The sequence below is a fragment of the Crinia signifera genome, chromosome 3 (assembly GCF_055691185.1).
Source record: "Crinia signifera chromosome 3, ASM5569118v1, whole genome shotgun sequence".
NCBI lineage: Eukaryota > Metazoa > Chordata > Amphibia > Anura > Myobatrachidae > Crinia > Crinia signifera.
Window position 1 is genome coordinate 320561782 of NC_139219.1, and position 26156 is coordinate 320587937.

General features: G+C 45.7%; 1 protein-coding gene across 1 annotated transcript in view; it reads left to right on the plus strand.

Moving 5' to 3' along the window:
- Window positions 1–26156, plus strand: part of LOC146063042 (uncharacterized) — a 70897-nt gene that overhangs the window by 20486 nt on the left and 24255 nt on the right. Inside the window, exons 8-12 of the mRNA XM_083175053.1 lie at window positions 1884–2025; window positions 4107–4286; window positions 7210–7499; window positions 19608–19683; window positions 20262–20533. Of these exons, the coding sequence (XP_083031179.1) occupies window positions 1884–2025; window positions 4107–4286; window positions 7210–7499; window positions 19608–19683; window positions 20262–20533 (960 nt within the window). The remainder of the gene's footprint in view (window positions 1–1883; window positions 2026–4106; window positions 4287–7209; window positions 7500–19607; window positions 19684–20261; window positions 20534–26156) is intronic.

Below are 26156 nucleotides of genomic sequence, written 5' to 3' on the forward strand. Positions count from 1 at the left end.
ACCAAAACAGAGCTTCGGCAGGTATATTCTGTAACAGGTAACTGACAGTGCTGGATGTGACAATCTTCTGTCCACAATAAAAAATATATAGCCTCTCAAAGTGAAACAAACTGGGAGTCACAGGTAATCAGAGAGCCAGTGTCGACAGTATTTCCCAGGGTGGGCTCTGGTGGACTTGCAAGGCTGCGAATTCGCAGCCTTGCGAATAAACCAGAATAACCCCCTAGATGTAGACTTTAATCTCCTGATATTGGGCATTATTTATAACCTGACCATACTTCTGACATTTTTTTGGCTTCATCCTTATTTTGGGAAGAAATATGCAAATTCAGAGGGGCAGAGGAGAAAATGGGTTACTTACGGTAGTTCCGATTTTTGGGCCTTCATGGAAATGATCACAGTCATCGAGACGACCAAAAAACACAGGCAGTGTGCGCTGCTTTAGGGATTTAGTAATATAAGGCCCCTCTTGAGCCATATGTTTTACTATATCGCTCACCGTGCATCGTTAACGGCCCCTCTCCCTTGTCCTGCATGATCTGATAGAGTTTGTATGTTCTCCCAGTGTGAGGATTTTCTCTTGTTACCACGGCTTTCTCCTATGTCACAAAAATATACTGAGACTTAGGGGCCCGTGTGCACGTACACACTGCACCCATTATAAATACACCAGTGGAGCAGAGGCTAATGTCTCTGTACAGCGCTGTGTAATATGGTGGTGCTATATAAATACACCTGTGACCGGATGCCTGCCCTTACGCTCTGGCTACGCCCTTCAGGTCCACAGTTGGCGGTTCCTGGTCTCGCGGGACCTGGCCAATAGTGGATTCCCCGTTACTGTCAGTAACCGCCTGTTACTGACTCTACCCACTATGCAGTGGGAGGGAATATCGCTGCCACCACCAGACTACGTGGCACCTCGGACCACGGTTACTTACTCATGCCCAAACGCTGGCATCTGAGTACTACCTGCTGGGGTGTATCCGTCGACGCTGCTGACACACCCCACGACTGGCGTCGGTTTGTTCCCCACTGGTCAGGGACCAGACCTCTGTTTCGGTCCAATTTCCTTAGAATACATAACTTCCAGGGGAGGTGGAGATCATTTGATTATCTCCTGGACATGTTTACAAAAAGAACCACAAATGTCTGTGTATTACCAACACCTCGCACACAGAATGGCAAACACCCAGCCCACTACCCGCTGTCCAGTGGTCACTCACAGACATTCAGGAGGAAAGGACAATATTAGAATCTGTGTTCCTCCTCATCGAGGCTGCTGGATTCCTGCCTACACTCATTTACAAAATGCGTTTTATATTTAGAATGCATTCCTGAATACGCTCAAATATATATACATTGAAAATATATGGTGCAGTCCCAGCTCAGTGCTAAACATACATTTCATAAATAAACACATATACTTTGTGCCTGGTGCCCAGCAGCAGGCTTCAACTCAGAGCAGCGCTGCAGCAGGTGGCCTGTCCCAGCTCAGTGCTGCTCATACAGTATAAAACATCTAAAACAGGTCAAGTGCACTTGTCTAAAATGGCGCAGCAGCACGGTGGATTAACCCCTTCAGTGCTGTGGCCGCCATTAACCCCGTGTGCCGGGCTCTCCGGCCACACTACCACTGGAGCAGAGGCTAATGTCTCTGTACAGCGCTGCGTAATATGGTGGTGCTATATAAATACACCCCTGGAGCAGAGTCTAATGCCTCTGTACAGCGCTGTGTAATATGGTGGTGCTATATAAATACAAAATAAGAACATCCTTTGTGTGATTTGTAAGTAATAGTACAACGGACATTAGGAGTTTTCAGTATAGTTACTGGCTGATTTCCCAGCTGTGCATCCTTTATACAGAAATGTTTGTCATCCTAGGGAACCTATATAGTCCCATTATTGTCATCTGTACTGAGAGACGAGACGCAATTTGAGAAACCTGATCAGTTTTATCCGAATCATTTTCTTGATGCCAAAGGAAATTTTATCAAGAAAGATGCATTTATGCCGTTCTCAGCAGGTATGTACTGTATGCCCAGCCTTTGTGATGTGTTATATTACTGTAACTGTAATAATGACTGCACAGTACTGTATGCCCGACCTGTGTGATGTGTTATATTATTGTTACTATAATAATGACTGCACAGTACTGTATGCCCGGCCTTTGTGATGTGTTATATTACTGTAACTGTAATAATGACTGCACAGTACTGTATGCCCGGCCTTTGTGATGTGTTATATTACTGTAACTGTAATAATGACTGCACAGTACTGTATGCCCGGCCTTTGTGATGTGTTATATTACTGTTACTGTAATAATGACTGCACAGTACTGTATGCCCGGCCTGTGTGATGTGTTATATTCCTGTAACTGTACTAATGACTGCACAGTACTGTATGCCCGGCCTGTGTGATGTGTTATATTACTGTTACAATAATAATGACTGCACAGTATTGTATGCCCGGCCTGTGTGATGTGTTATATTACTGTTACTATAATAATGACTGCACAGTACTGTATGCCCGGCCTTTGTGATATGTTATATTAGTGTTACTATAATAATGACTGCACAGTACTGTATGCCCGGCCTGTGTGATGTGTTATATTCCTGTACCTCTAATAATGACTGCACAGTACTGCATGCCTGGCCTGTGTGATGTGTTATATTACTGTAACTCTAATAATGACTGCACAGTACTGCATGCCTGGCCTGCGTGATGTGTTATATTACTGTAACTCTAATAATGACTGCACAGTACTGTATGCCTGGCCTGTGTGATGTGTTATATTACTGTAACTCTAATAATGACTGCACAGTACTGTATGCCCGGCCTGTGTGATGTGTTATATTCCTGTAACTCTAATAATGACTGCACAGTACTGTATGCCCGACCTGTGTGATGTGTTATATTCCTGTAACTCTAATAATGACTGCACAGTACTGTATGCCCGGCCTGTGTGATGTGTTATATTACTGTAACTCTAATAATGACTGCACAGTACTGTATGCCCGGTCTGTGTGATGTGTTATATTACTATAACTCTAATAATGACTGCACAGTACTGTATGCCCGACCTGTGTGATGTGTTATATTCCTGTAACTCTAAGAATGACTGCACAGTACTGTATGCCTGGCCTGTGTGATGTGTTATATTCCTGTAACTCTAATAATGACTGCACAGTACTGTATGCCCGGCCTGTGTGATGTGTTAGATTCCTGTAACTCTAATAATGACTGCACAGTACTGTATGCCCGGCCTGTGTGATGTGTTATATTACTGTTACTATAATAATGACTGCACAGTACTGTATGCCCGGCCTTTGTGATGTGTTATATTACTGTTACTCGGATAGCAACTGCACATTACTGCATGCCCGGCCTTTGTGATGTGTTATATTACTGTTACTCTAATACTGACTGCACAGTACTGTATGCCTAGCCTGTGTGATGTGTTATACTACTGTTACTCTGATAATGACTGCACTCTGTATGCCTGACCTCTGTGATGTGTAATATTACTGTTGACTGCACAGTACTGTGTACCCGGCCTTTGTGATGTGTTAGATTACTATTACTAAAATAATAACTGCACAGTACTGCATACCCAACCTTTGCGATGTGTTATATTACTGTTTCTATAATAATGACTGCACACAACTGCATGCCCGGCCTTTGCGATATGGTATATTACTGTTACTATAATAGTGACAGCACAGTACTGTATGCCTGGCCTTTGTGATGTTTTATATTAATGTTACTATAATAGTGACTGCACAGTACTGTATGCCTGGCCTGTGTGGTGTGGTATATTACTGTTACTACAGTATAATAATGATTGTGCAGTACTGTATACCCAACCCTTGTGATGTGTAATATTACAATTACTCTAATAATGACTGCAAAGTACTGCATACACAACCTTTGTGATGTGTTTTATTACAGTACTGCATGCCCGACCTGTGAACGATCAGTATGCATGAGCAGGGTGTATTTGCATATCAGCAATCAGGTCTGAATCAGGCCCACAATCTGTAGGCTTAATAACAGAAATCACCCCTTTAACATAATGTACATTGCTATTTGTCGCCTGTGTTTTAGGCCGCAGAGTCTGTGCTGGAGAGAATCTAGCAAGGATGGAGGTCTTCATCTTCTTTACCAGCCTGTTACAGAAGTTCACATTCTGCCTACCTCCTGGTGTTAGTAATGTGGATATGACCCCAGGAGTTGGAGTTACAAGAGCACCAAAGAGGCAGATGATATGCGCTGTGCCTCGCTTTTAAAAGCCATTTACAGTACATGTGCACCAAACACTAAGAGAAAGTAAAATGTTTCTTGATATTATATAAAGTTACAGTCCAATGACATCACTGACAATGACATCACTGTCAATGACATCACTCACATTTGAATTCTTCCCTATCATTAGTCTCATAATAATTCCAGGAGGAATGAGTTCTACTAAACACCATGGGATGTTAAACACAAATATTTAATCTTATTAAAAACACACTTTAAAAAGGATAATTCATAACAATCAGAATTTTAGAGGCAATAATAATAGCAGCAATTGTATGCCAATGTTACAATTGGGATAATACCGTATGGACTGTCCAATCTCTCACAGGGTTGGCAATACTTGTGTGGGTTTGAGTCCCGTTCCTATAGTGACCTCCAGTCCATATCATGTTGATCTCAATCACTCACTAGTTATAGATCCACACTCGCTGGGTGCTGGTTGTACGCAAGGAGTTCCTGGAGTGGAGGGGTGCTTTCTGGAACCGGAGGAGATCCTGACACCCGAAGGTGAGATGGAAATGGAAAAGTGTAGAGGTCTGGTCCGGGACTGAGATTTTGTGGTGGGTAGGTCCAATCGGTTAGAATTGACAGAAGGTGCTGTTTAAGGATAAACTAACGCGTTTCGCCAGTTCAACTGGCTTTATCAAAGGTCTATTCTGGGGTTGGCTTTTAGCTTATAAGGACTTCTGGATGAACCAGAATTACTTTCATTGGTGAGAATCCCTTAACCATAACCGTACCCCTAGTGAGTAACCCAGACCCACCGCTCTCATAGCATAACTCTAACCCTCTTTCAGCCAAACCCTAACCTCACCTCCCACAGTCTAATCCTAACCCACCCCTCCGGTAGCCAATCACCAACTCATCCCTCCCATAGCCTAACCCTACCTCTCTTCTACCAAAGCCTAACACTAAACTCCCCTCTTGCAGCCAAACAATAACCCATTCCTACCATAGCCTACCCATCTTCGGCCACAGCCTAACACTAACCTCCTCTTCTACAGTCTAGCCCAGCCTTCCAGTAGCCTAACCATATCTCTCCTCATAGCCTAATATTAACCCTCTGCTACACTGGTACATGCACAATGTTGATAATTCGCATTTCAGAATTCTGCAGATGTTTCATGTCGACATTTCAACAAAGTCAACATCATGACTGTCAACATATTCACTGCATATCATTCTGTATTATCAGTGACATCATGTGTAGGGAGATACCGTATTAAGGACATACTATTATTACAGTACTTTATTTGTGTTACTATTCCCAATTTTTACTAAGGCTTATGTGTACTTAGAATTGCAACATTATCTAAGATCTATGAAAAAGATAACTGCAACAATTTCTTTACAATGTATATGAAAATGTATATGAATAAATGTATATATGGAAAAAATACTAAATTTAATAAAATGAATTAATATACAATGAAGAAAAAATGATATATTATAGATATATATGGATATATATATACACACTGAAGGAGGCAGAAAGGGGGTCTTGATAAAGGTCCAGCCAGGACCGAAACGTCGACCTGTACCCACTGTTATGCACATGGTGATTTGAAAAGTGGTATGTACCATTAAAAAACTTTTGCTTCAGCAAGCCCGGTGAGTGTCTTCCACTTCTCTACTCGTATATATTTGGAAGTGGGTTGGGATCGTTTGGTCGAATGCATTATGGTCGAATGTCATTACATAGAATCCATTAGGTCGAATTGCTAAAAGGTCGACATGATTCTAGGTCGACATGGGAAAAGGTCGAAATGATTCTAGGTCGAAAGGTCATTAGTTCGACAGGTCATTAGGTCGACAAGGTCATTAGTTCGACATTGTCTAGGTCGACATTCACAAAGTCGACATGGGGTTTTTCACTGTTTTTTTACCTGAATGTCAACACAGTCGACATGGACACAGTTTAAAGTGCACTGCATCCCCTCGCATCGCTCGCTGCGCTCGCTATGCGTCGGGCACGGTGCCTCGCTACGCTCGGCACACTATTTTATTCTCCCACCACGCCCTAGTGGATGGTAGGGCATGAAATACCGCCTGTCAGCACATGTCGGCTCAAAAAACAGTGAAAAACCCCATGTCGACTTTGTGAATGTCGACCTAGACAATGTCGAACTAATGACCTTGTCGACCTAATGACCTGTCGAACTAATGACCTTTCGACCTAGAATCATTTCGACCTTTTCCCATGTCGACCTAGAATCATGTCGACCTTTTAGCAATTCGACCTAATGGATTCGATGTAATGACATTCGACCATAATGCATTCGACCAAATGACTTCCCTTTGGAAGTACCCAGGATTGGGACTTTCTGGCTTCAGGCACCCCGGCAGTTGGCTCAAGGATTGGGAGAGTGCTATCCTCTACGATATGGATATATATAGATATATATATATATATTTTTTTTTTAAATGAAATAAAATAATTTAAATAATATAAATTATACATATGAATGAAATGGAATTATTATAAATTATAAAATATAAAAAAAATAATATGAATACAAATATTGGTGATGTCCGGGGTGTGCAGAACCTGTGTTAATAAAGTGCAGGGGCAGATTTGGAGGGAAATCCAGCCCGGGATATTTTTGAAAGTAGCTCTCATGGAGGTGGGGTCTGTTGAGGAGGTGGGGTCTGTTGAGGGGGTGGGTTCATTGAAGGGAGGTGGGATCTATCGTCCAATTTGTGCTATGCGATGCGCGCTCCCGCGCATCACATAGTACGGTACAAAAAGTATGTGCTGCACATACTTTTTGTACTAGCTAAACATCATATCGGATCGCATTGCATGCACTAGGCATGCGATCCGATACGATGCATGCTAATTAAGACCCAAACGGATCCGTTTAACGGACCGTGTATGGGCACCTTTATTCCGAGTTGGACACAGTTGTAGCCAACCCAAAAAATGGAAGTGGAAGTGAGCAGGAGGCGGAAGGCGGAAGTGAGTGGGAGATGGCAGGCCTAAGTGAGAGGGAGATGGCAGGTGTAAGTGAGCAGGAGACGGAAGGCGTAAGTGAGCGGGAGACGGAAGGCGTAAGTGAGCAGGAGACGGCAGGCGTAAGTGAGCGGGAGACGGAAGGCGTAAGTGAGCAGGAGACGGAAGGCGTAAGTGAGCAGGAGACGGAAGGCGTAAGTGAGCAGGAGACGGCAGGCGTAAGTGAGCGGGAGACGGAAGGCGTAAGTGAGCAGGAGATGGCAGGTGTAAGTGAGTGGGAGATGGCAGTAGCAAGTGAGCGGGAGATAGCAAGTGTAAGTGAGCTGGAGATGGCAGGTGTAAGCAAGCGGGGGATGGCAGGAGCAAGTGAGTGGGAGATGGCAGGAGCAAGTGAGCTGGAGATGGCAGGCCTAAGTGGGCGGGAGATGGCAAGCGTAAGGGTAGTGGGAGATGGCAGGCATAAATGAGCGGGGTATGTCAGGTGTAAATGAGCGTGGGATGTCAGGTGTAAATGAGTGGGGGATATCAGGTGTAAATGAGCGTGGGATGTCAGGTGTAAGTGAGCATGAGATGGCAGGTGTAAGTGAGTGGGAGATGGCAGGTGTAAGTGAGTGGGAGATGGCAGGTGTAAGTGAGCATGAGATGGTAGATGTAAGTGAGTGGCAGATGGCAGGTGTAAGTGAGCGGGGTATGTCAGGTGTAAATGAGCGGGGGATGGCAGGTGTAAGTGAGTGGGAGATGGCGGGCGTAAGTGAGCATGAGATGGCAGATGTAAGTGAGTGGGAGATGGCAGGTGTAAGTGAGTGGGAGATGGCAGGTGTAAGTATATATGACACTTGCATATAGTGTGTGACAGAGGTGGTTGTTCAGTCCTGTTCGCTTTGATAATTTGCCGATCCGATAACCACCGCCCAGCCAGAATGAAATGCCGCCCTGTGCAAGGCTGTGATTGGCTCGCTATTGTGTTGACATTTGCTATGATGTATACTCAGTCTGCGTGTGTGTAGTCCTCCGGTGACAGCAGTTCATCCCAGTGATAAGAACCGCGCTGCCATGGCCTGGGCAAAACACCAAGATAAGTCACCTCTTTGTTTTACACAAATCCTGGTAATATTTGTCAAGGCTTCTGCAGCTTTTCCATTGCCAAAGTAATCAGCGGTAGGAACATTAACCATCTGGGCACCTTATCCCTGTTACATCATTGCAGCAAGTTCATAGAAGTTCCTATCTGGAATATCATATACAAGCCTGGCATCAGCTCCCAGCAGAGTGGACACTCAGCACCTGCATTTGCCACCGCTATGGCTGCGTGTTCTGAACTGCAGATACTGTATATGTTGAGACCAGGCGTAGGCAACCTGAGGCTCCCCAGCTGTGAATGTTGGAAACTAGAGCGCTCAGTAATCTGTCTACGTTCAAGTCTAGAGTCATCTTCCCTGCTCTAGTGTTCACTAGGGATAGCCATCAACCATCGATTATTCAAAATCATCAATGGTTTACGACCGATGTAGAATAGTTTTGCCATTGATGGGGGAAACCAGATGGTTCCAAATAGTTTATTTTTCTTAGCCAAGGGGCGGGGACATGGGGCATAGCCCTGACCCTGACACCATAAAGCCCCACCCCCAGGTTCCTGAATGGCCCACCGGCCAGTCAGTCCTATACATCACATAGTATGCTACCATCGATGGACAATCAGCCATTAATGACAATAGCATCGATGGTCATACATATGGTGTTGAGTGATGCCGGAGGAGGTGTCAGATTACATCAGTTTCCTGTCCCCTAGTTAGTTCTTCCTGTGATAGGCTGACTGCATGGACATGCAGTTTATAGTCATCTGCACAGAGACCTTTCCTGAACACAGCCTCATCCTGCATAGTTATACCTACTGTGCCACCTTGTCATCTTGATGTAAGTTCCTGCTGCTGCAGAACCTCTTCTGTGAATATCAAACTGTTATCTCTTCTTCTCTAAGTAAACCAACTATTTGGTTAAGTGCTTTTTGTGCGGAGTAACGTCCCTATCCAACACTGCAACTCTCTGTCATCAGTGAAACTACAAGTCCCAGCATGCCTTGCCACAGTTTTTGTATATTAGAGTGCTAAAACTGTGGCAGTGCATGCTGTGACTTGAAGTGTCATAACAACTGGCGAGCCACAGGTTGCCTACGCCTGCTCTAGACACATTGGCAAATCTATAATGGGTGAAGTGTGCTCATTGCACATAAGTCGCTTAGTCCCATGGAGGTTCACACTGCGCACACTGCACCCATTTTGGAAATACTTTATCTCCAGAGTCCCACGGCAGTGGCAGGAGCACTGCAGAAATCGCTGGCAAAATGGCTGCCACGCATGTAGACTGGAGTCAGAGCGCTTTAGTGCTAAGACGCCACAGCGCAGTGGAGGATCGTGCATAAGCTGTAGGGTTTGAGCACAAGAGCGCTTAGACCCTACTGCTCCTGGCAGAGAGGAGGGGGCACAGCCGAGGAGGCTGCACACGGGCCTCCTCCTCTTTAAAGACGCCCTTGTCTAGATAGATTGGGCAGTGTGTTCTGCATACATTGGGACAATTGGTTGGTATGTACTGTAATATGTACAGGAAGCACTATACTGCGGTATAATATGAACAGGGGGCACTGTAATGTGGCATAATATGTACAGAAGGCACGGTAATGTGGCATAATATGTACAGAAGGCACTGTAATGGGGCATAATATGTATAGAAGGCACTGTAATGTGGCATAATATGAACAGAGGCACTGTAATTTGTCATAATATATACAGAAGGCACTGTAATGGGGCATAATTTGAACAGGTGGCATTGTAATGTTGTATAATTTGAACAGGGGGCACCGTAATGTGGCATATGTACAGGAGGCACTGCAATGTAGCATAATATGAACAGGGGGCATTGTAATGTGGTATAATTTGAACAGGGGGCACCGTAATGTGGCATATGTACAGGAGGCACTGTAATGTGGCATAATATGAACAGGGGGCACTGTAATGTGGCATAATATATACAGGGGGCACCGTAATGTGGCATAATATGAACTGAAAATACTATTTTTCATAATGTAAACTGACAGTATACAAATCCCTTCCATCACGCACAGCCACTGGCGCTGGCATTTCTGTTATGTTTTTCCATCATTTTCACGGGTTGGTAAATATTTTTTTTTTTATATTTATAAATGTTTTTTTCTGTTAAATAATAAAGTTAATAAATGTTATATACTGTATTACATGACTTTTTTCTGGATTATGTGAACAGGACAGAGGACCATTAGAACTTGGAACAACTTATCACCCTTTGATAAATTTGGCAGGACACACAAATTTCACCATTCGTGAGCTGGGCACTTATTAATCAAAGTAACCTTCTATTAATAAGTGCCACTGTTTAATAGGGCATGGGTCATCGGGTTGACCCATATTAGGCTGACAAGCACTGGGTCGACCACTGAAGGTGGAAGGTCGACACAAACATTAGGCTGACAGTCAAATTGTCGACGTGAGTTTTTCATCTTTTTGTATCGACATAGTAGAAAATGGACACAGTCATTTTCTACTTCCACCGCACCGTAGTGGATGGTAGGGCATTCTTGTTGCGACCTTCCAACCCTGTCCACCTTAGCCTTGTCGACCTATTTTATGTGTCGACCTAAGCCATGTCGACCTACAGTGATTGACCAATGCGTGTCAACCTAAATAGGATCGACCTAATAATCATATCCCGTTTAATATTGGAAATTTTTAAAAACATTAAGGGCAGGGTGTATCAAGCTATTGCGGTACATTCCACCACATACTGTACTGACTCTACGTATGTGCAGCGCCCTGAGGTTGGTGCATATCGCTGTCCTCGGGGGCCAGGTGATGGTGGCAGGTGCGGTGTTAGGGACGCGGTCTGAAAGCTTTATCTGCATTGTCCATCTCTGCGTCTTTGCCTTTTCCTGGGTCATCAAGTCCCGTCGTCGATGGTCGGATGTGGCTGCCTGGCAAAGGGAAATCTGCACATCGGAGCGGCCCAGAAACGAAATTCGGTCAAGTCCAAATTCATCCCCTTTTTTTGATGGTGAGGGTCTGCCCATGCGCAAATATGTGCAACCCCCCTGTGCGAATGCCTTTGGCGAGCATCGCACTCACAGATGTGAACGGCCATCGAATGGTTTTGCTTCCGGGCGGCCGCATGCGCGCCTTTACCCCCTACAAGCTGAAAGCACCCATGCACCCCTGGTGATGTCCATAGCAATTAAACAGATTCTCACTATTGTTTTTTTTCTTTTCCATGCAAGGAAATGATAGCCAGAATGTGATTGTTATGGGCAACACCACCATACAGTACCTTTAGTGTATATACTTCTAAATAAGGACAGAGAGGAGGAAGACAGAGATAGAGGGATAGAGAGAAGGAGGGAGGGAGAGAGACACAGAGAAGGAGGGAGTAAGAAAGAGGGACGGAGAGAAGAGAGAGAGGGACAGACAGAAGGAGAGAGGGGGCAGAGAAAAGGAGGAAAAGAGAAGGACTGAGGAGGGAGAGAGAGAGACAGAGAAAAGGGTGAGAGAGGGGGACAGAAGGAGGGAGGGAGATAGAGGAACAGAGAGGAGGGGGAGAGAGAGAATGACAAAGACAAAGAGGAGGGAGACAGAGTTAGAGGAATAGAAAGAAGGAGGGAGAGAGAGGGACAACTAAATGAAGAAAGAGAGACAGGGAGGAGGGAGAGAGGGGGCAGAGAGAAGGAGGGAGTAAGAGAGAGTGACAGAGAGAGGTTGAGAGGGGGCCGGCAGAGGGATAGGGGGCAAAGAGAAGGAGGGAGAAAGAAAGACAAAGGAGAGAGAGAGAAGTGCCAGAGAGAGGGACAGAAGGAGGGAGAGAGAAAGAGGGACCCGGAGTTGATGGAGACAGAGATAGAGGGATAGAGAGGGAGAAAGATAAGGACAGTGAGAATTGAGGGAGGCAGAGAGGAGGATAAGAGTGGGGGGGGGGGGGGCAGAGAGAAGGAGGGAGAGAGAAAGGGGCGGAACTAAGCACTACCTGACAACAGCCACAGTTATCCGGTGGGGGAGGCACTTCACAGTAATAGGCCCGAACCCTAAATACGGATTCAGTATTGAATCCCGGCGGTCGGGATCCCGGCGTTCAGAATCCCGATGCCGGAATCCCGACAGCCGAAATGCCGACAAGGGGGGGACGTGGATCGCCCCCCCTTGCGGGCTCGCTGCGCTCGCCACGCAGCGGGCCCGGTGCCTCGCTACGCTCGGCACACTAATTTATTCTCCCTCCAGGGGTGTCGTGGACACCCACGGAGGGAGAATGTGTCTGCATTTCGGCGGTCGGGATTCCGGCGTCGGGATTCTGAACGCCGGGATCCCGACCGCCGGGATTGTAACTGCATCCCCTAAATACCTGGGAACCGTAGAACTGCTTGGAGAGGGGGCCAAGGTTTCAGTTGTTCTCTCCAGCAAGTAGGAGAGTAGTGAGAGTGTTGAGCTTTGGGGGCAGCCAACAAGTGGGTGCAGGGGGTGCCTCGGGTCCCATAGCAGCTGCACCACCTGCACTCTCGGTAGTTACGCCACTGGAGACAGATGTTCTGGGGTCCGCAATAGGTGACTTGCTGGCCTGGATGACACCACTGATATGTGGTGTGGAGGTGACACAATAATGGATAAAGACCCTAAAGACAAAATAGCAACAATTAAATAGTTAGTTTTTCTTACCTTCACAATGTAAAAATGTACCTGTACCACTACTTCTACTCCTCACACGGGGCAGTGCAGTTAGAGAGGTGGCGGAAGACTTCTTGTGAGCTGTACATTATTAAATAAGAAAGGGAATAGTCTATTAAATGCAGATGTTTCATTTTACATTCTTTGTTGTAAACCATATACAGGATGAGTATCCCTTATTCATACATCCGTTATCCAAATTATTCCGAAAACCATTACCCACTACTGGGGACATCTGTAACAGCACTACTGGGGACATGATTTGTAACAGCACTACTGGGGACAGAATACAGTATGTAACTGGCACTACTGGGGACATCTGTAACAGCACTACTGGGGACATGATATGTAACTGGCACTACAGACGACATGATATGTAAGTGGCACTACTGGGGACATGATATGTAACAGCACTACTGGGGACATGATATGTAACTGGCACTACTGGGGACATAAGTAAAAGCACTACTGGGGACATGACATGTAACTGGCACTACTGGGGACATAACATGTAACTGGCACTACTGGGGACATGATATGTAACTGGCACTACTGGGAACATCTGTAACAATACTACTGGGGACATTATATGTAACTTGCGCTACTGGGGACATGAAATGTAACTGGCACTACTGGGGACATGATATGTAGCTGGCATTACTGCGGACATCTATAACAGCACAACTGGGGACATGATATGTAACTGGCACTACTGGAGACATGATATGTAACTGGGACTACAGGGGACATCTGTAACAGCACTACTGGGGACATTATATGTAACTGGCACTACTGTAACCCGTAAAATGACAGAAGCACTGGTGCAGTTACCATACCTCCTAACTGTCTCAAATACAGCGGGACAGTCCCACTAGGGTGGGGGGCCAATTGGGAGGTGAACAGGAGATCAACGCTGCTCTGAGGAGATGTCGTGAGCCTGCAGGGAAGAGGGAGGAAGGGCAAAGAGAGTTTTAGCCAACATGGGCCAGCAGGCGGCATTTCATGCCCTACCATCCACTAGGGCGTGGAAGGAGAATAGAATAGTGTGGCGAGCGCAGCGAGGCACCATGCCCAAAGCATGGTGAGCGCAGAGAGCCATGTGTGGGGACGTGGCACACTTTGACGGTGACTATGTTGACATTCGGGACAAAAACTGTGAAAAACTTGCGTCGACCTTTTGACTGTTGACCTTGCCATTAATGACCTAATGCTTGTGTTGACATCCTGTCAACCTAATGCATGTCGACCTAATATGGGTCAACCTAATTACCCATACTACCCCTCAACTACAGGATACTGCTGAGGAAGGGACAGTGGGACAATCCTAAAAAAAATTGTACTGTCTTGGAAAAATCTCGACAGTTGAAAAATATCCAGTGATGCATCTGTGAAGAGAGACAGCCAGCTAGTAGACTAGATGGGGCACGGCACCAAGCAGCAGCAGCAGACTGCTTTAAAAGGAGGAACCGCCCACGAGGATCCAGAAGAAAGCAACCATTATCCGTAACATCCCTTCCGATATCACCGCTGTGAGCGCATTTTGACAAATGTTTTTCTTGCAGATGGAGATCTTGGCTGCCTCATGCTCGAAGAGCTGGTGGCGATGCTTCATCACGCTAGCAACAATGGGGGGGATTAATATCTGATAGCTCACATCCGAATTCACCTCCGGTCCCTATGATAGGGGTTTGTGCATGCACATGCACGAATATGCGTAAGTGCAAGCCTTCGGAGCGAATGCCTTCAGCGAGTTTCACGGTGAACGACCATTGAATGATTTTTCTTCCTTGCAGCTGCAGATGGATACTCATCTGGCGAGAGTGTGCGCTCGGCGGGGCGAAGAAGGTCTGGATCGGGCCCAATGTGTCTTTCTACTAGATGGGATAGCCCAAATATTCATGACTTCAATAAATCTATAAATATAAATAGCATAACACCATAAAACCTTATATAACCATGCTCAGCGTAACATCATGGCATACCTGGCCCGATTAGTGCGCCGGCACACTTGTCCACCATTCATTCCTATGGGAGATTGCTGGGTGTGACTGTTGCATCATTTCTTGGCCCTGCGCCATACAGCAGAAAACGTTGCATAATCCCCGTGCATAGCAAAGCTAAAGATGGCTGTACAGTAACTGTATATGTTCTAGGTTCTCAGAGGATAAATCTTCTTAGCGGCAATGGATTAAGCTGACCAATACAACCAGCTCACCAGGATTCCTATTCACGTGCAAATAAAATAAACTGGGTACACGTTAGATGATATGTGTACTCAGCAACTTCTTCAGTGATGGGACCCGGCTGGCTGCAGAGAGCTGTGCATGCCTGTCACTAGCAATGTCCTCAGTGGTGCTGCATGTACATATGACAAAGGATGTCAATGACGATGAGTTGGACTGCACACATTATGCCTAGACTTTGGGCAATATTTTATATTTTGATGTTCTGACCCATCAAAATCGTTATAAATATCGTCCAGCAAGTACACAGCATTAGGTGTCTGCCTGCAGTGTGTGAGGTTGGAAGTTCAAGTCCTGACTTTCTGAGAAATGTGTGTTTTAAATACTGGGGATAAACATGAATGGGCAGTACGGATGGTGTAATGGTTACATTACTGCCTCACAGCACTGAGGTCATGGGTTCTATCCCCACCATGTGTTATATATACGGGGCAGTACGGATGGTGTAATGGTTACATTACTGCCTCACAGCACTGAGGTCATGGGTTCTATCCCCACCATGTGTTATATATACGGGGCAGTACGGATGGTGTAATGGTTACTACCTCACAGCGCTGAGGTCATGGGTTCTATCCCCACCATGTGTTATATATACGGGGCAGTACGGATGGTGTAATGGTTAGCATTACTGCCTCACAGCACTGAGGTCATGGGTTCTATCACCACCATGTGTTATATATACGGGGCAGTACGGATGGTGTAATGGTTACTACCTCACAGCACTGAGGTCATGGGTTCTATCCCCACCATGTGTTATATATACGGGGCAGTACGGATGGTGTAATGGTTACATTACTGCCTGACAGCACTGAGGTCATGGGTTCTATCCCCACCATGTGTTATATATACGGGGCAGTACGGATGGTGTAATGGTTACTACCTCACAGCACTGAGGTCATGGGTTCTATCCCCACCATGTGTTATATATACGGGGCAGTACGGATGGTGTAATGGTTACTACCTCACAGCACTGAGGTCATGGGTTCTATCACCACCATGTGTTATATATACGGGGCAGTATGGACGGTGTAATGGTTACATTACTGCCTCACAGCGCTGATGTCATGGGTTCTATCCCCACCATGTGTTATATATACGGGGCAGTACGGACGGTGTAATGGTTACTACCTCACAGCACTGAGGTCATGGGTTCTATCACCACCATGTGTTATATATACGGGGCAGTATGGACGGTGTAATGGTTACATTACTGCCTCACAGCGCTGATGTCATGGGTTCTATCCCCACCATGTGTTATATATACGGGGCAGTATGGACGGTGTAATGGTTATAGCATTACTGCATCACAGCACTGAGGTCATGGGTTCTATCCCCACCATGTGTTATATATACAGGGCAGTACGGACGGTGTAATGGTTAGCATTACTGCCTCACAGCGCTGATGTCATGGGTTCTATCCCCACCATGTGTTATATATACGGGGCAGTATGGACGGTGTAATGGTTATAGCATTACTGCCTCACAGTGCTGAGGTCATGGGTTCTATCCCCACCATGTGTTATATATACGGGGCAGTACGGATGGTGTAATGGTTACATTACTGCCTTACAGCGCTGAGGTCATGGGTTCTATCCCCACCATGTGTTATATATACAGGGCAGTACAGATGGTGTAATGGTTACATTACTGCCTCACAGCACTGAGGTCATGGGTTCTATCCCCACCATGTGTTATATATACGGGGCAGTACGGACGGTGTAATGGTTAGTATTACTGCCTCACAGCACTGAGGTCATGGGTTCTATCCCCACCATGTGTTATATATACGGAGCAGTACAGATGGTGTAATGGTAGCATTACTACCTCACAGCGCTGAGGTCATGGGTTCTATCCCCACCATGTGTTATATATACGGGGCAGTATGGACGGTGTAATGGTTATAGCATTACTGCCTCACAGTGCTGAGGTCATGGGTTCTATCCCCACCATGTGTTATATATACGGGGCAGTACGGATGGTGTAATGGTTACATTACTGCCTTACAGCGCTGAGGTCATGGGTTCTATCCCCACCATGTGTTATATATACGGGGCAGTACAGATGGTGTAATGGTTACATTACTGCCTCACAGCACTGAGGTCATGGGTTCTATCCCCACCATGTGTTATATATACGGGGCAGTACGGACGGTGTAATGGTTAGTATTACTGCCTCACAGCACTGAGGTCATGGGTTCTATCCCCACCATGTGTTATATATGCGGAGCAGTACAGATGGTGTAATGGTTAGCATTACTGCCTCACAGCGCTGAGGTCATGGGTTCTATCCCCACCATGTGTTATATATACGGAGCAGTACAGATGGTGTAATGGTAGCATTACTACCTCACAGCACTGAGGTCATGGGTTCTATCCCCACCATGTGTTATATATACGGGGCAGTACGGACGGTGTAATGGTTAGTATTACTGCCTCACAGCACTGAGGTCATGGGTTCTATCCCCACCATGTGTTATATATGCGGAGCAGTACAGATGGTGTAATGGTTAGCATTACTGCCTCACAGCGCTGAGGTCATGGGTTCTATCCCCACCATGTGTTATATATACGGAGCAGTACAGATGGTGTAATGGTAGCATTACTACCTCACAGCACTGAGGTCATGGGTTCTATCCCCACCATGTGTTATATATACGGGGCAGTACGGACGGTGTAATGGTTAGTATTACTGCCTCACAGCACTGAGGTCATGGGTTCTATCCCCACCATGTGTTATATATATGGAGCAGTACAGATGGTGTAATGGTAGCATTACTACCTCACAGCGCTGAGGTCATGGGTTCTATCCCCACCATGTGTTATATATACAGGGCAGTACAGATGGTGTAATGGTTACATTACTGCCTCACAGCACTGAGGTCATGGGTTCTATCCCCACCATGTGTTATATATACGGGGCAGTACGGACGGTGTAATGGTTAGTATTACTGCCTCACAGCACTGAGGTCATGGGTTCTATCCCCACCATGTGTTATATATGCGGAGCAGTACAGATGGTGTAATGGTTAGCATTACTGCCTCACAGCGCTGAGGTCATGGGTTCTATCCCCACCATGTGTTATATATACGGAGCAGTACAGATGGTGTAATGGTAGCATTACTACCTCACAGCACTGAGGTCATGGGTTCTATCCCCACCATGTGTTATATATACGGGGCAGTACGGACGGTGTAATGGTTAGCATAACTACCTCACAGCGCTGAGGTCATGGGTTCTATCCCCACCATGTGTTATATATACGGGGCAGTACGGATTGTGTAATGGTTACATTACTGCCTCACAGCGCTGAGGTCATGGGTTCCATTCTCACCATGTGTTATATATATGGGGCAGTACGGACGGTGTAATGGTTACTACCTCACAGCACTGAGGTCATGGGTTCTATCCCCACCATGTGTTATATATACGGGGCAGTACGGATGGTGTAATGGTTACAGCCTCACAGCGCTGAGGTCATGGGTTCTATCCCCACCATGTGTTATATATACGGGGCAGTACGGATGGTGTAATGGTTACATTACTGCCTCACAGCACTGAGGTCATGGGTTCTATCCCCACCATGGCCCTAACTGTGTGAGTTTGTATATTCTCCCCATGCATGCGTGGGTTTCCTCCGGGTACTCCGGTTTCCTCCCACAATCCAAAAATATACAGGTAGGTTAATTGGCTCCCAAAAAAATTAACCCTAGAATGTCTGTGTGTGCATGTACATGTGGTAGGGAATATAGATTGCAAGCTCCACTGGCAGGGCCGTCAACAGAAATCTTGGGGCCCGGTACACTTATATTTCTGGGGGCCCCCCAACCCCCTCCCCTGAATCCCAGACCCACACAACAAGATTATGGGGGGATGCAACACCATCCACTATTTTCCCCAGTCGGAACTAGCGGCAGACAGTATTCAGTGCCAGCAAAGACTCGCCTGCAACAGGTTCGCATCCCTGCGAATCTGTATTGTTGGCAACGGAAGCTGACTAATCAAATCCAATGGACAGCGTAGTGCATATGTAATGAGCCGCTCATTACATATGTGCATATGTAATGAGCCGCTCATTACATATGTGCATATGTAATGAGCCGCTCATTACATATGTACATATGTAATGAGCGGCTCATTACATATGCATTGCGCTCTTAGTAACCGTACTAGTACGCACCCTCAGATGTATAGCCTTCTTAGGTCCTTACTGCCACTCCTTGCCTAGCCTGACAGTCCGTGGGCAGTGCCTCGATCGTTGAGATGCACGATACCTTCAATCACTCTACAAACTACTCCGTTCCCGTCCATCTCCACTCCAATCCCGTCCATAACAGCTCCTCCATTCTTCTCACTTGCCCGCCTCTCTGCTTCTCAGCGTCCAATCCCTGCTTCAGTTCTCACGGTGGCCAAGGGGCTGTACGGCCGGTCAAGTGTCTTTGTGAAGATGAAGGGTGAGCTGGCTGCTTGGGGCGGGGAGGCTGAGCCGCTCGCAGGTAGCACTTGCTGAGCATCCGGGGGCCGGGCTGGATTACTGATCGGGCGGGTGGCTGAGTGGACACCTGACTCTGCAGCTAAGCCTTTGGGTCCCTCAGATCATCAGGGCCCGGGTCAGATGTCCCCTTTGACCCCCCCTGTCGCCGGGCCTGCCACTGGGGCAGGGACTGATGTGAATGTTCAAATATTCTCTGTAAAGCGCTGCGGCATCTGTGTGGGCTATAGAAGAAACTGTTAATAAATAAATAAATGAATGGACAAGTTGCATATAAAGTAATCATACTGTTACTGAAAGCTCACAAGTTACTGTAAGTCCATGATTGTATCATAGCAGGTTTGGTGTAACCGTTGCGGCTGAAGCAGTGTATGAAGAAGTCCTTCATCCGAATTCACAATGATTCTTCATCACTGATAATTTAATTGTAACCACTTTGCTAATTTTTGCATTAGAGGATTTTCTGACGATATCATTCCCTTTAAAACCTACATTAGCTGTTATTATAAATAGGTGTTTCCCAATCCTGTGTTTTTGGCTAACCCTGCATCACAGAGACAGTTAAAGTACAAGGTTTATATACAGCTGCCGTACAGGTGCCAGATTCAGTCCCTCTGAGGAACGCTGATCACACAATGGATTTGGGGCTCTCTGTCGCTACGTACTTTGTGCTGATTTTAGTACTGTTATATTTTCTGAGCCATTGGAATACAAAACGCCCAGCAAATTATCCTCCGGGGCCGAGATGTTGGCCTCTAATTGGGAACTTACACATCATGGATATAAGGAGACCGCACCTGACGTATTTAGAGGTAAGAGAACGTCCTACTCATGTCAGTGCTTATGTGAAATATAACGGCTCAGTGTAAAGTTACCATATACAGATAATAATGTAACACTAATATCTGATTGTGAGTTAATATCAATATAGAAAGGTACAGCGGTGTAAGTTCATCCCAGTTGCCAGCAGGTGCCCCCCCTTCCAATCAATTATTTATATATATATATATATTTGATTTTTTTTTGGGGGGGGGGGCTTTTTCTGATTTGATTGCCCCCCCCTCCCCACGCGTTTGCACAAGGGAGCGATGTTTTGTGTCTGCACATGTGTCTTAGATTTGCGTGCACCTTCCAAGTCCTTGACCATCAAATGATTTGGCCCCCACACCCAAGGCTGCGGGGGGGGGGGGGGGGCTGTGCGAGCAGCGGGCAGCGTTTCCTCCACACGCAACGCTGAAAATTTTGCCGCATTCCATGTGGACCAGAATAAGACCCATTATCTGTTCTGAAATCTATGTGTGTGTTTTGCGATATCTATTATAAAGAGGAGCTGAAATCAGGATTCCTGTCCAAGATCAAATCAAGTCATCAACGGAACAACAGCATAAACCTATTCACACCTAGGAAACAGCAAGTCTGCACCTGTCACAGGTAACTGGAATATAACATCTACGAGCTAGGGATGCACATCATTATTATAAAGGAGTGGACCAGTGCGTATAGACAAGGGCCCTTATTCTGGGTGATTCATTCGGATACACATTCGGTCACAGCCGAGCGAACGGTCCGCACACATACATGGGAGCGAAGGAACGCTTATAAGGCCACTGAAGCCGTTCATTCGGATCAACGCACAAAGGGGAGTGGCGTGCTAATGCATGTACAATATCGTGTGCATATGGAACCTGCAGCGTGTGGACGGCAGGGCGGCCGAGCGAACAGGCTCGGTTGGTGTTTAACAGGCCACAGCACGAAATCTATAAATTGTGAATGCAGAGAAGTGTAAATGGTTAAACTGCCAAAAGTGCGCTTCCCGTACTGCTGCCAGGTAGTTAGCTAATTGAGAAATGAGAGAAACCTCTATGCTGCAGGGTATGTACTGCGTGCAGCTGAAAGTAATGTAGCTATTGTGCGTGTTGATTGTCCGAGCGACTGCGGGCTCGCGGAGGCGGCTGGGCTGAGAGGCGTGAGACTTGCTGTTTTCGTGCAAGTGTTTCTCATGTGTTCCGGCCCAAATACTCAGTGACTAAAGCGAGGTGTACACCCAGCACTTGTTGTCCGTATACACGCCCCGGTTACTGCCCAGTTTTAATGCCGTGTCCACATTACGCCTACTGTGTCCGAGCATGCTTGGCAGAGTATTTCTGTTCGCTAAGTCCCGACCGTACATGGTTGAGTGTGGCTGTACATGCACATAGAGAACAGTACATGGTTGAGTGTGGCTGTACATGCACATAGAGAACAGTACATGGTTGAGTGAGGCTGTACATGCACATAGAGAACAGTAGGCATGCGCAGTAGGCTAAGAAACATGCTCCGAGCAAAGTTGTATCCGAGTGAGCAAATACCCTAAAACACTGTAAAGAGATGGAGCGCCTACCAGCCAGTCTGTGGAATCGCCTGATCTCTTGAGCTGGAGCAGGCTGTTGGTCCGGAGCTCCATCTAACCGGGACTCGCGAGTGTCTTACACACTTGTGCATCCTGTCAGCACAGTGGCGAGTAGCGGATTCCCTGCCCATCTCTGCTTCAGGGAGACGGGCAGGGCGAGTGTGGGCAGTGGGGATATGGGGGAGCAGTGGGGAGCTGGCAGAGTGCTCCATCAGAACGGGGCATGCGATCCCCCTTCTGGCGGATGGGGCACAGTGGAGATTCTATCGCTAGGGGGAGTACCATTGTGAGCTGCTCCATCAGCAGTAAAATTTTTCTAAAGAAAAGCCATAGTGCATCCATCTGGGTATAGTATAGCTCACAGACAGGCCTAGGGCGACTGTTATCCAGCATGAACACCGTTATCATCTGTCAGCCATCCGGATACCAATCCCTTCATGTATTGCTAATATGTATATCACAAGATTACATACAGTACAATATGTGCAGCACGGGTTATGCGGATTATTGGATAATGTAAAAGTACACACAGACTCTTAAAGGATATGTCTTAAAGCCTCAGTCTATCCCACCTACCCACACACACCTCCCATGCGATATCCTAGCCCCCGGGGCATGTCCCACTCTGACCCTGGATCTTTCTCACCTCTTGTGCTGTTGCTACTCCTCCACCTACTACTTACCCACTTCCTGGGGTTCTCCTCCTGTCCTGTACGTTCATGTACCTCTGTTTGGTAAGTATAGGCTTCACCAAATATTTGAATGCCCTAGTTGGCAGAGGAGGTTGAATAGTCCGATCAGTGAGGAGGCATGCCTAGCCCACAGAGGGCAGAGGGTATTGTTAGCCCATAGAGGGCAGTATTGTCCCTTATTCACCTTGTTGATCTGTCTGCATTGCCTGTCACTGTGAGTTGATATCAGGCTGCTGAGCGGATTACACAGCCAACCACACAGTTGTGATGAATATATACAATATATATACTTACAACTTAAAAATGTTAATTGATCCAAATGAAGCAAGTTCTGACACCTCTGGGGAGAAGCGTCTAGCTGAACCACCCGAGCTAGCGCTGGGCTAATCACAGACTCTGATGTACAAATAAATATGTATAAGTGGTAACACTGTATCAACTTGCAGATCTGTCACAAAGCCAACTTGTAGTGTTCACCGAACCTAGGTAGAGAGAAGGGCGCTGTCAGAGGTGTGGAGCCAAGCTGCCACTTGTAGAGGTTCACCAAACTAAATCTTTAGCCTCACAGCTGTAATGTATCATTGAAGCTGGCCAGTTTGGTTTTCTGTTTTTTGACAAAATTTCCCTCTTGTGTTTTTGTTTTTGTTTTTAGTAGATCTGGATATTAAAATAAAGTGCTAAAAGCAGCTAAAATTATGTAATTTGGGACATATTTGTATGTACAGTGTCATCAATCCCAATAACGTTTATTTCCAGCCAGTTCCGAGCCTTTCGACCCACTCTTACTCTATGTCTATGTGAATTACAAGAGTAAACAGTTTTGGTTATACGTAGACACTTCTATTTTTTCACATGAACACTCCTTTAACAGATTGTCAGTCGCTGTTAGTACTGTTCTTTGACTGTTTGTTAGTCGGAGTTTAGTCGGTTAGGATGTAGAGCCCAACGCATTTTATCAGTACGACTTCCTCAGGGGTGAAAGCAAACCGATACTCGAATATTGAATAGGAAGTATACCAAACCAGTATTCCAGAATCTCACAAATCAGGAGTAAACAGCCATGACATAGAGTACTTCTGTGAAGATAGTTAGTTCAAAATTAGCTCAAAATATATGGCCTTTAGTCCAGCCAACAACTATATATAAATGATTAGTATATATCACAGAAAAAAAAAATTCACAAAAAAAAATTCTTTTTGGGAGGACAGCGCTCTACTGTGGATATTATGAATAAATTATATTATACCAACTTTGTACTCCTGGACTGTATCCTTTCCAGTATTATTTCATGTGTTCACATGCAAATGAAGACAGAAAAAAATACAAATGGTGTAGTAGTCCATAAACATTTAGTCTATATATATATATGTAGGGGTCCCACGGTGCTAGATGGGTTCAGTGAATCCCTCTATCTCCCTTGTGTGGTAATAGATGGGCCTCTTTTAGGGGATCACCCCGTGCCAAGATAGGATCACAGCTTACACTCTGCTTACATAAACAGGGCTTGGACCCCTTATATAAAGGTTTCTTTCTCTTTATACCAATCAGTACAAATGGGTGCTTACTTATAGCTTACATGTAAGGCAATGATGGAACTCTCATCAAGGTTTCTTTGTAAAAAGGCGTCTCCAACTCCATTCAGTAAAAAAAAAATTCTATTTTTATTATAAAAAATAACATAAAAACCGGTGCCAGATGGAATGCAAACCAGAAAACACAAAAGCGGCCACATGGACACCCGGGAAGCACACTCACGGTTTTGCTGGTATGGGGGGCAACTCAGTAACAAACAGGCTCCAGAAATGGTGGCACCCTACCAACGCGTTTCGACTTATGGATAGTCTTTTTCAAGGTGGTGCCACACCTATTGCTCTATGGGTTTATATACCCAGGCTGGTGGGTGGTCTGGTTGAGGGGCAGGTTCAATTACACATTAATCATCTGTTATGTCATTATAAAATTTATTCTAACCATGGCATAGTACAGAGTAAACATCTTAAAAACATTTGCATTATTTTAATTATTAAAAATTATATATACATAAGCATTTACGTTTTGGCGTAAATGTTTGATACTACTTGTTTGATATCTTTGTAAGAGCAATTGTGTACATTTTTTAAATGTTCTCAGTAGCGCACGCAGGGGGGGTTTCTGAGTACCCAGAAACCCCCCCAGGAGTGTAAGGGCCCTAGGCTGATAGCTGAGGGTCCCCTCTTTCCATGGTTACAAGAATTTTAAAAATCGGCCCTTGGGAACCGGAGATATCTGACTTCAAAGCACTGGTCCCCATCCAAGCCTGTTGATTGCTCTTCCCAGTCAGATATTTCAGGTTCTGTCTGACTTAGAGTTTTTCTGAGGGTAGATTCCAAAAGATAGGACTCTTCCACTTTGATAGACACTAGTAGCTTGTCTCTCCTGTTCCTAGAACCAGAGACATCAGCCTTCCAGCAGCTGGTTACTGCTCCAGCTCCACACACCTGGTTTGCAGTTTTATATCCTCGTTGGTAGATTGCTCTGCCTCCTGAACTCTGATCCCCTAGTCCCCAGTACTATTTGGTAGGTGGGATTCTCTTGTTTTTAATGCCTTTAAAATCTAAGAAATCTATTTCTGGGAACTGGAGATATCTGCAGTCAAGCAAGCTGTCCTCCCACCAGAAAATTGTGAATAATAAGCCCACTCCAGTATACACCCCTCCTCTGCGTATTAAACATCCTCTACCACCCTGGAAGTTATGTATCAGGGCCTCTTCATTCAGCCCAATGCCCCCTTCTCCCACCCCATCTCCCACCATCTGTGCAGTAAAGGAGTAATTAGTGGAAATTACTGATCCAGGCCCTACATGCTGAGCGGTTGATATAATACCCCCTACCACCCGCGGGACATCAAAGCTTCCCCCACCCCTACCGCTGGAGGATCGGTAGGTGCCCCAATACATTGCTATGCCCAGGGGTCTACACTGCTGTTGACGCCCCTGTGTGTGTATATATATGTGTGTGTGTGTGTGTGTGTGTGTGTGTATATATATATATATATATATATTATTAATATTATTATTATTCATATACTTTTGGTCTATCTATAATACTTTAACTGACCCGGCATATACTGGGTCACCTAAGTGTCCATCTCTGTGCTTTGCTCCTACCCTCTGGAAACCCCCTTCTGAAAATCCTGCGTTTGCCACTGGTTCTGAAAGTAGTATATCAAAAAGGGGATGGAAAATCACCTACTTTCAGAACATTTAAAAAATGTACACGATTGCTCTTACAAAGATATCAAACAAGTAGTAGGGATCAAAAAATTTACTGGGAATTGGCGCCAAAAGGGTTGTGAAATCGCCCTTGCGCAAACGG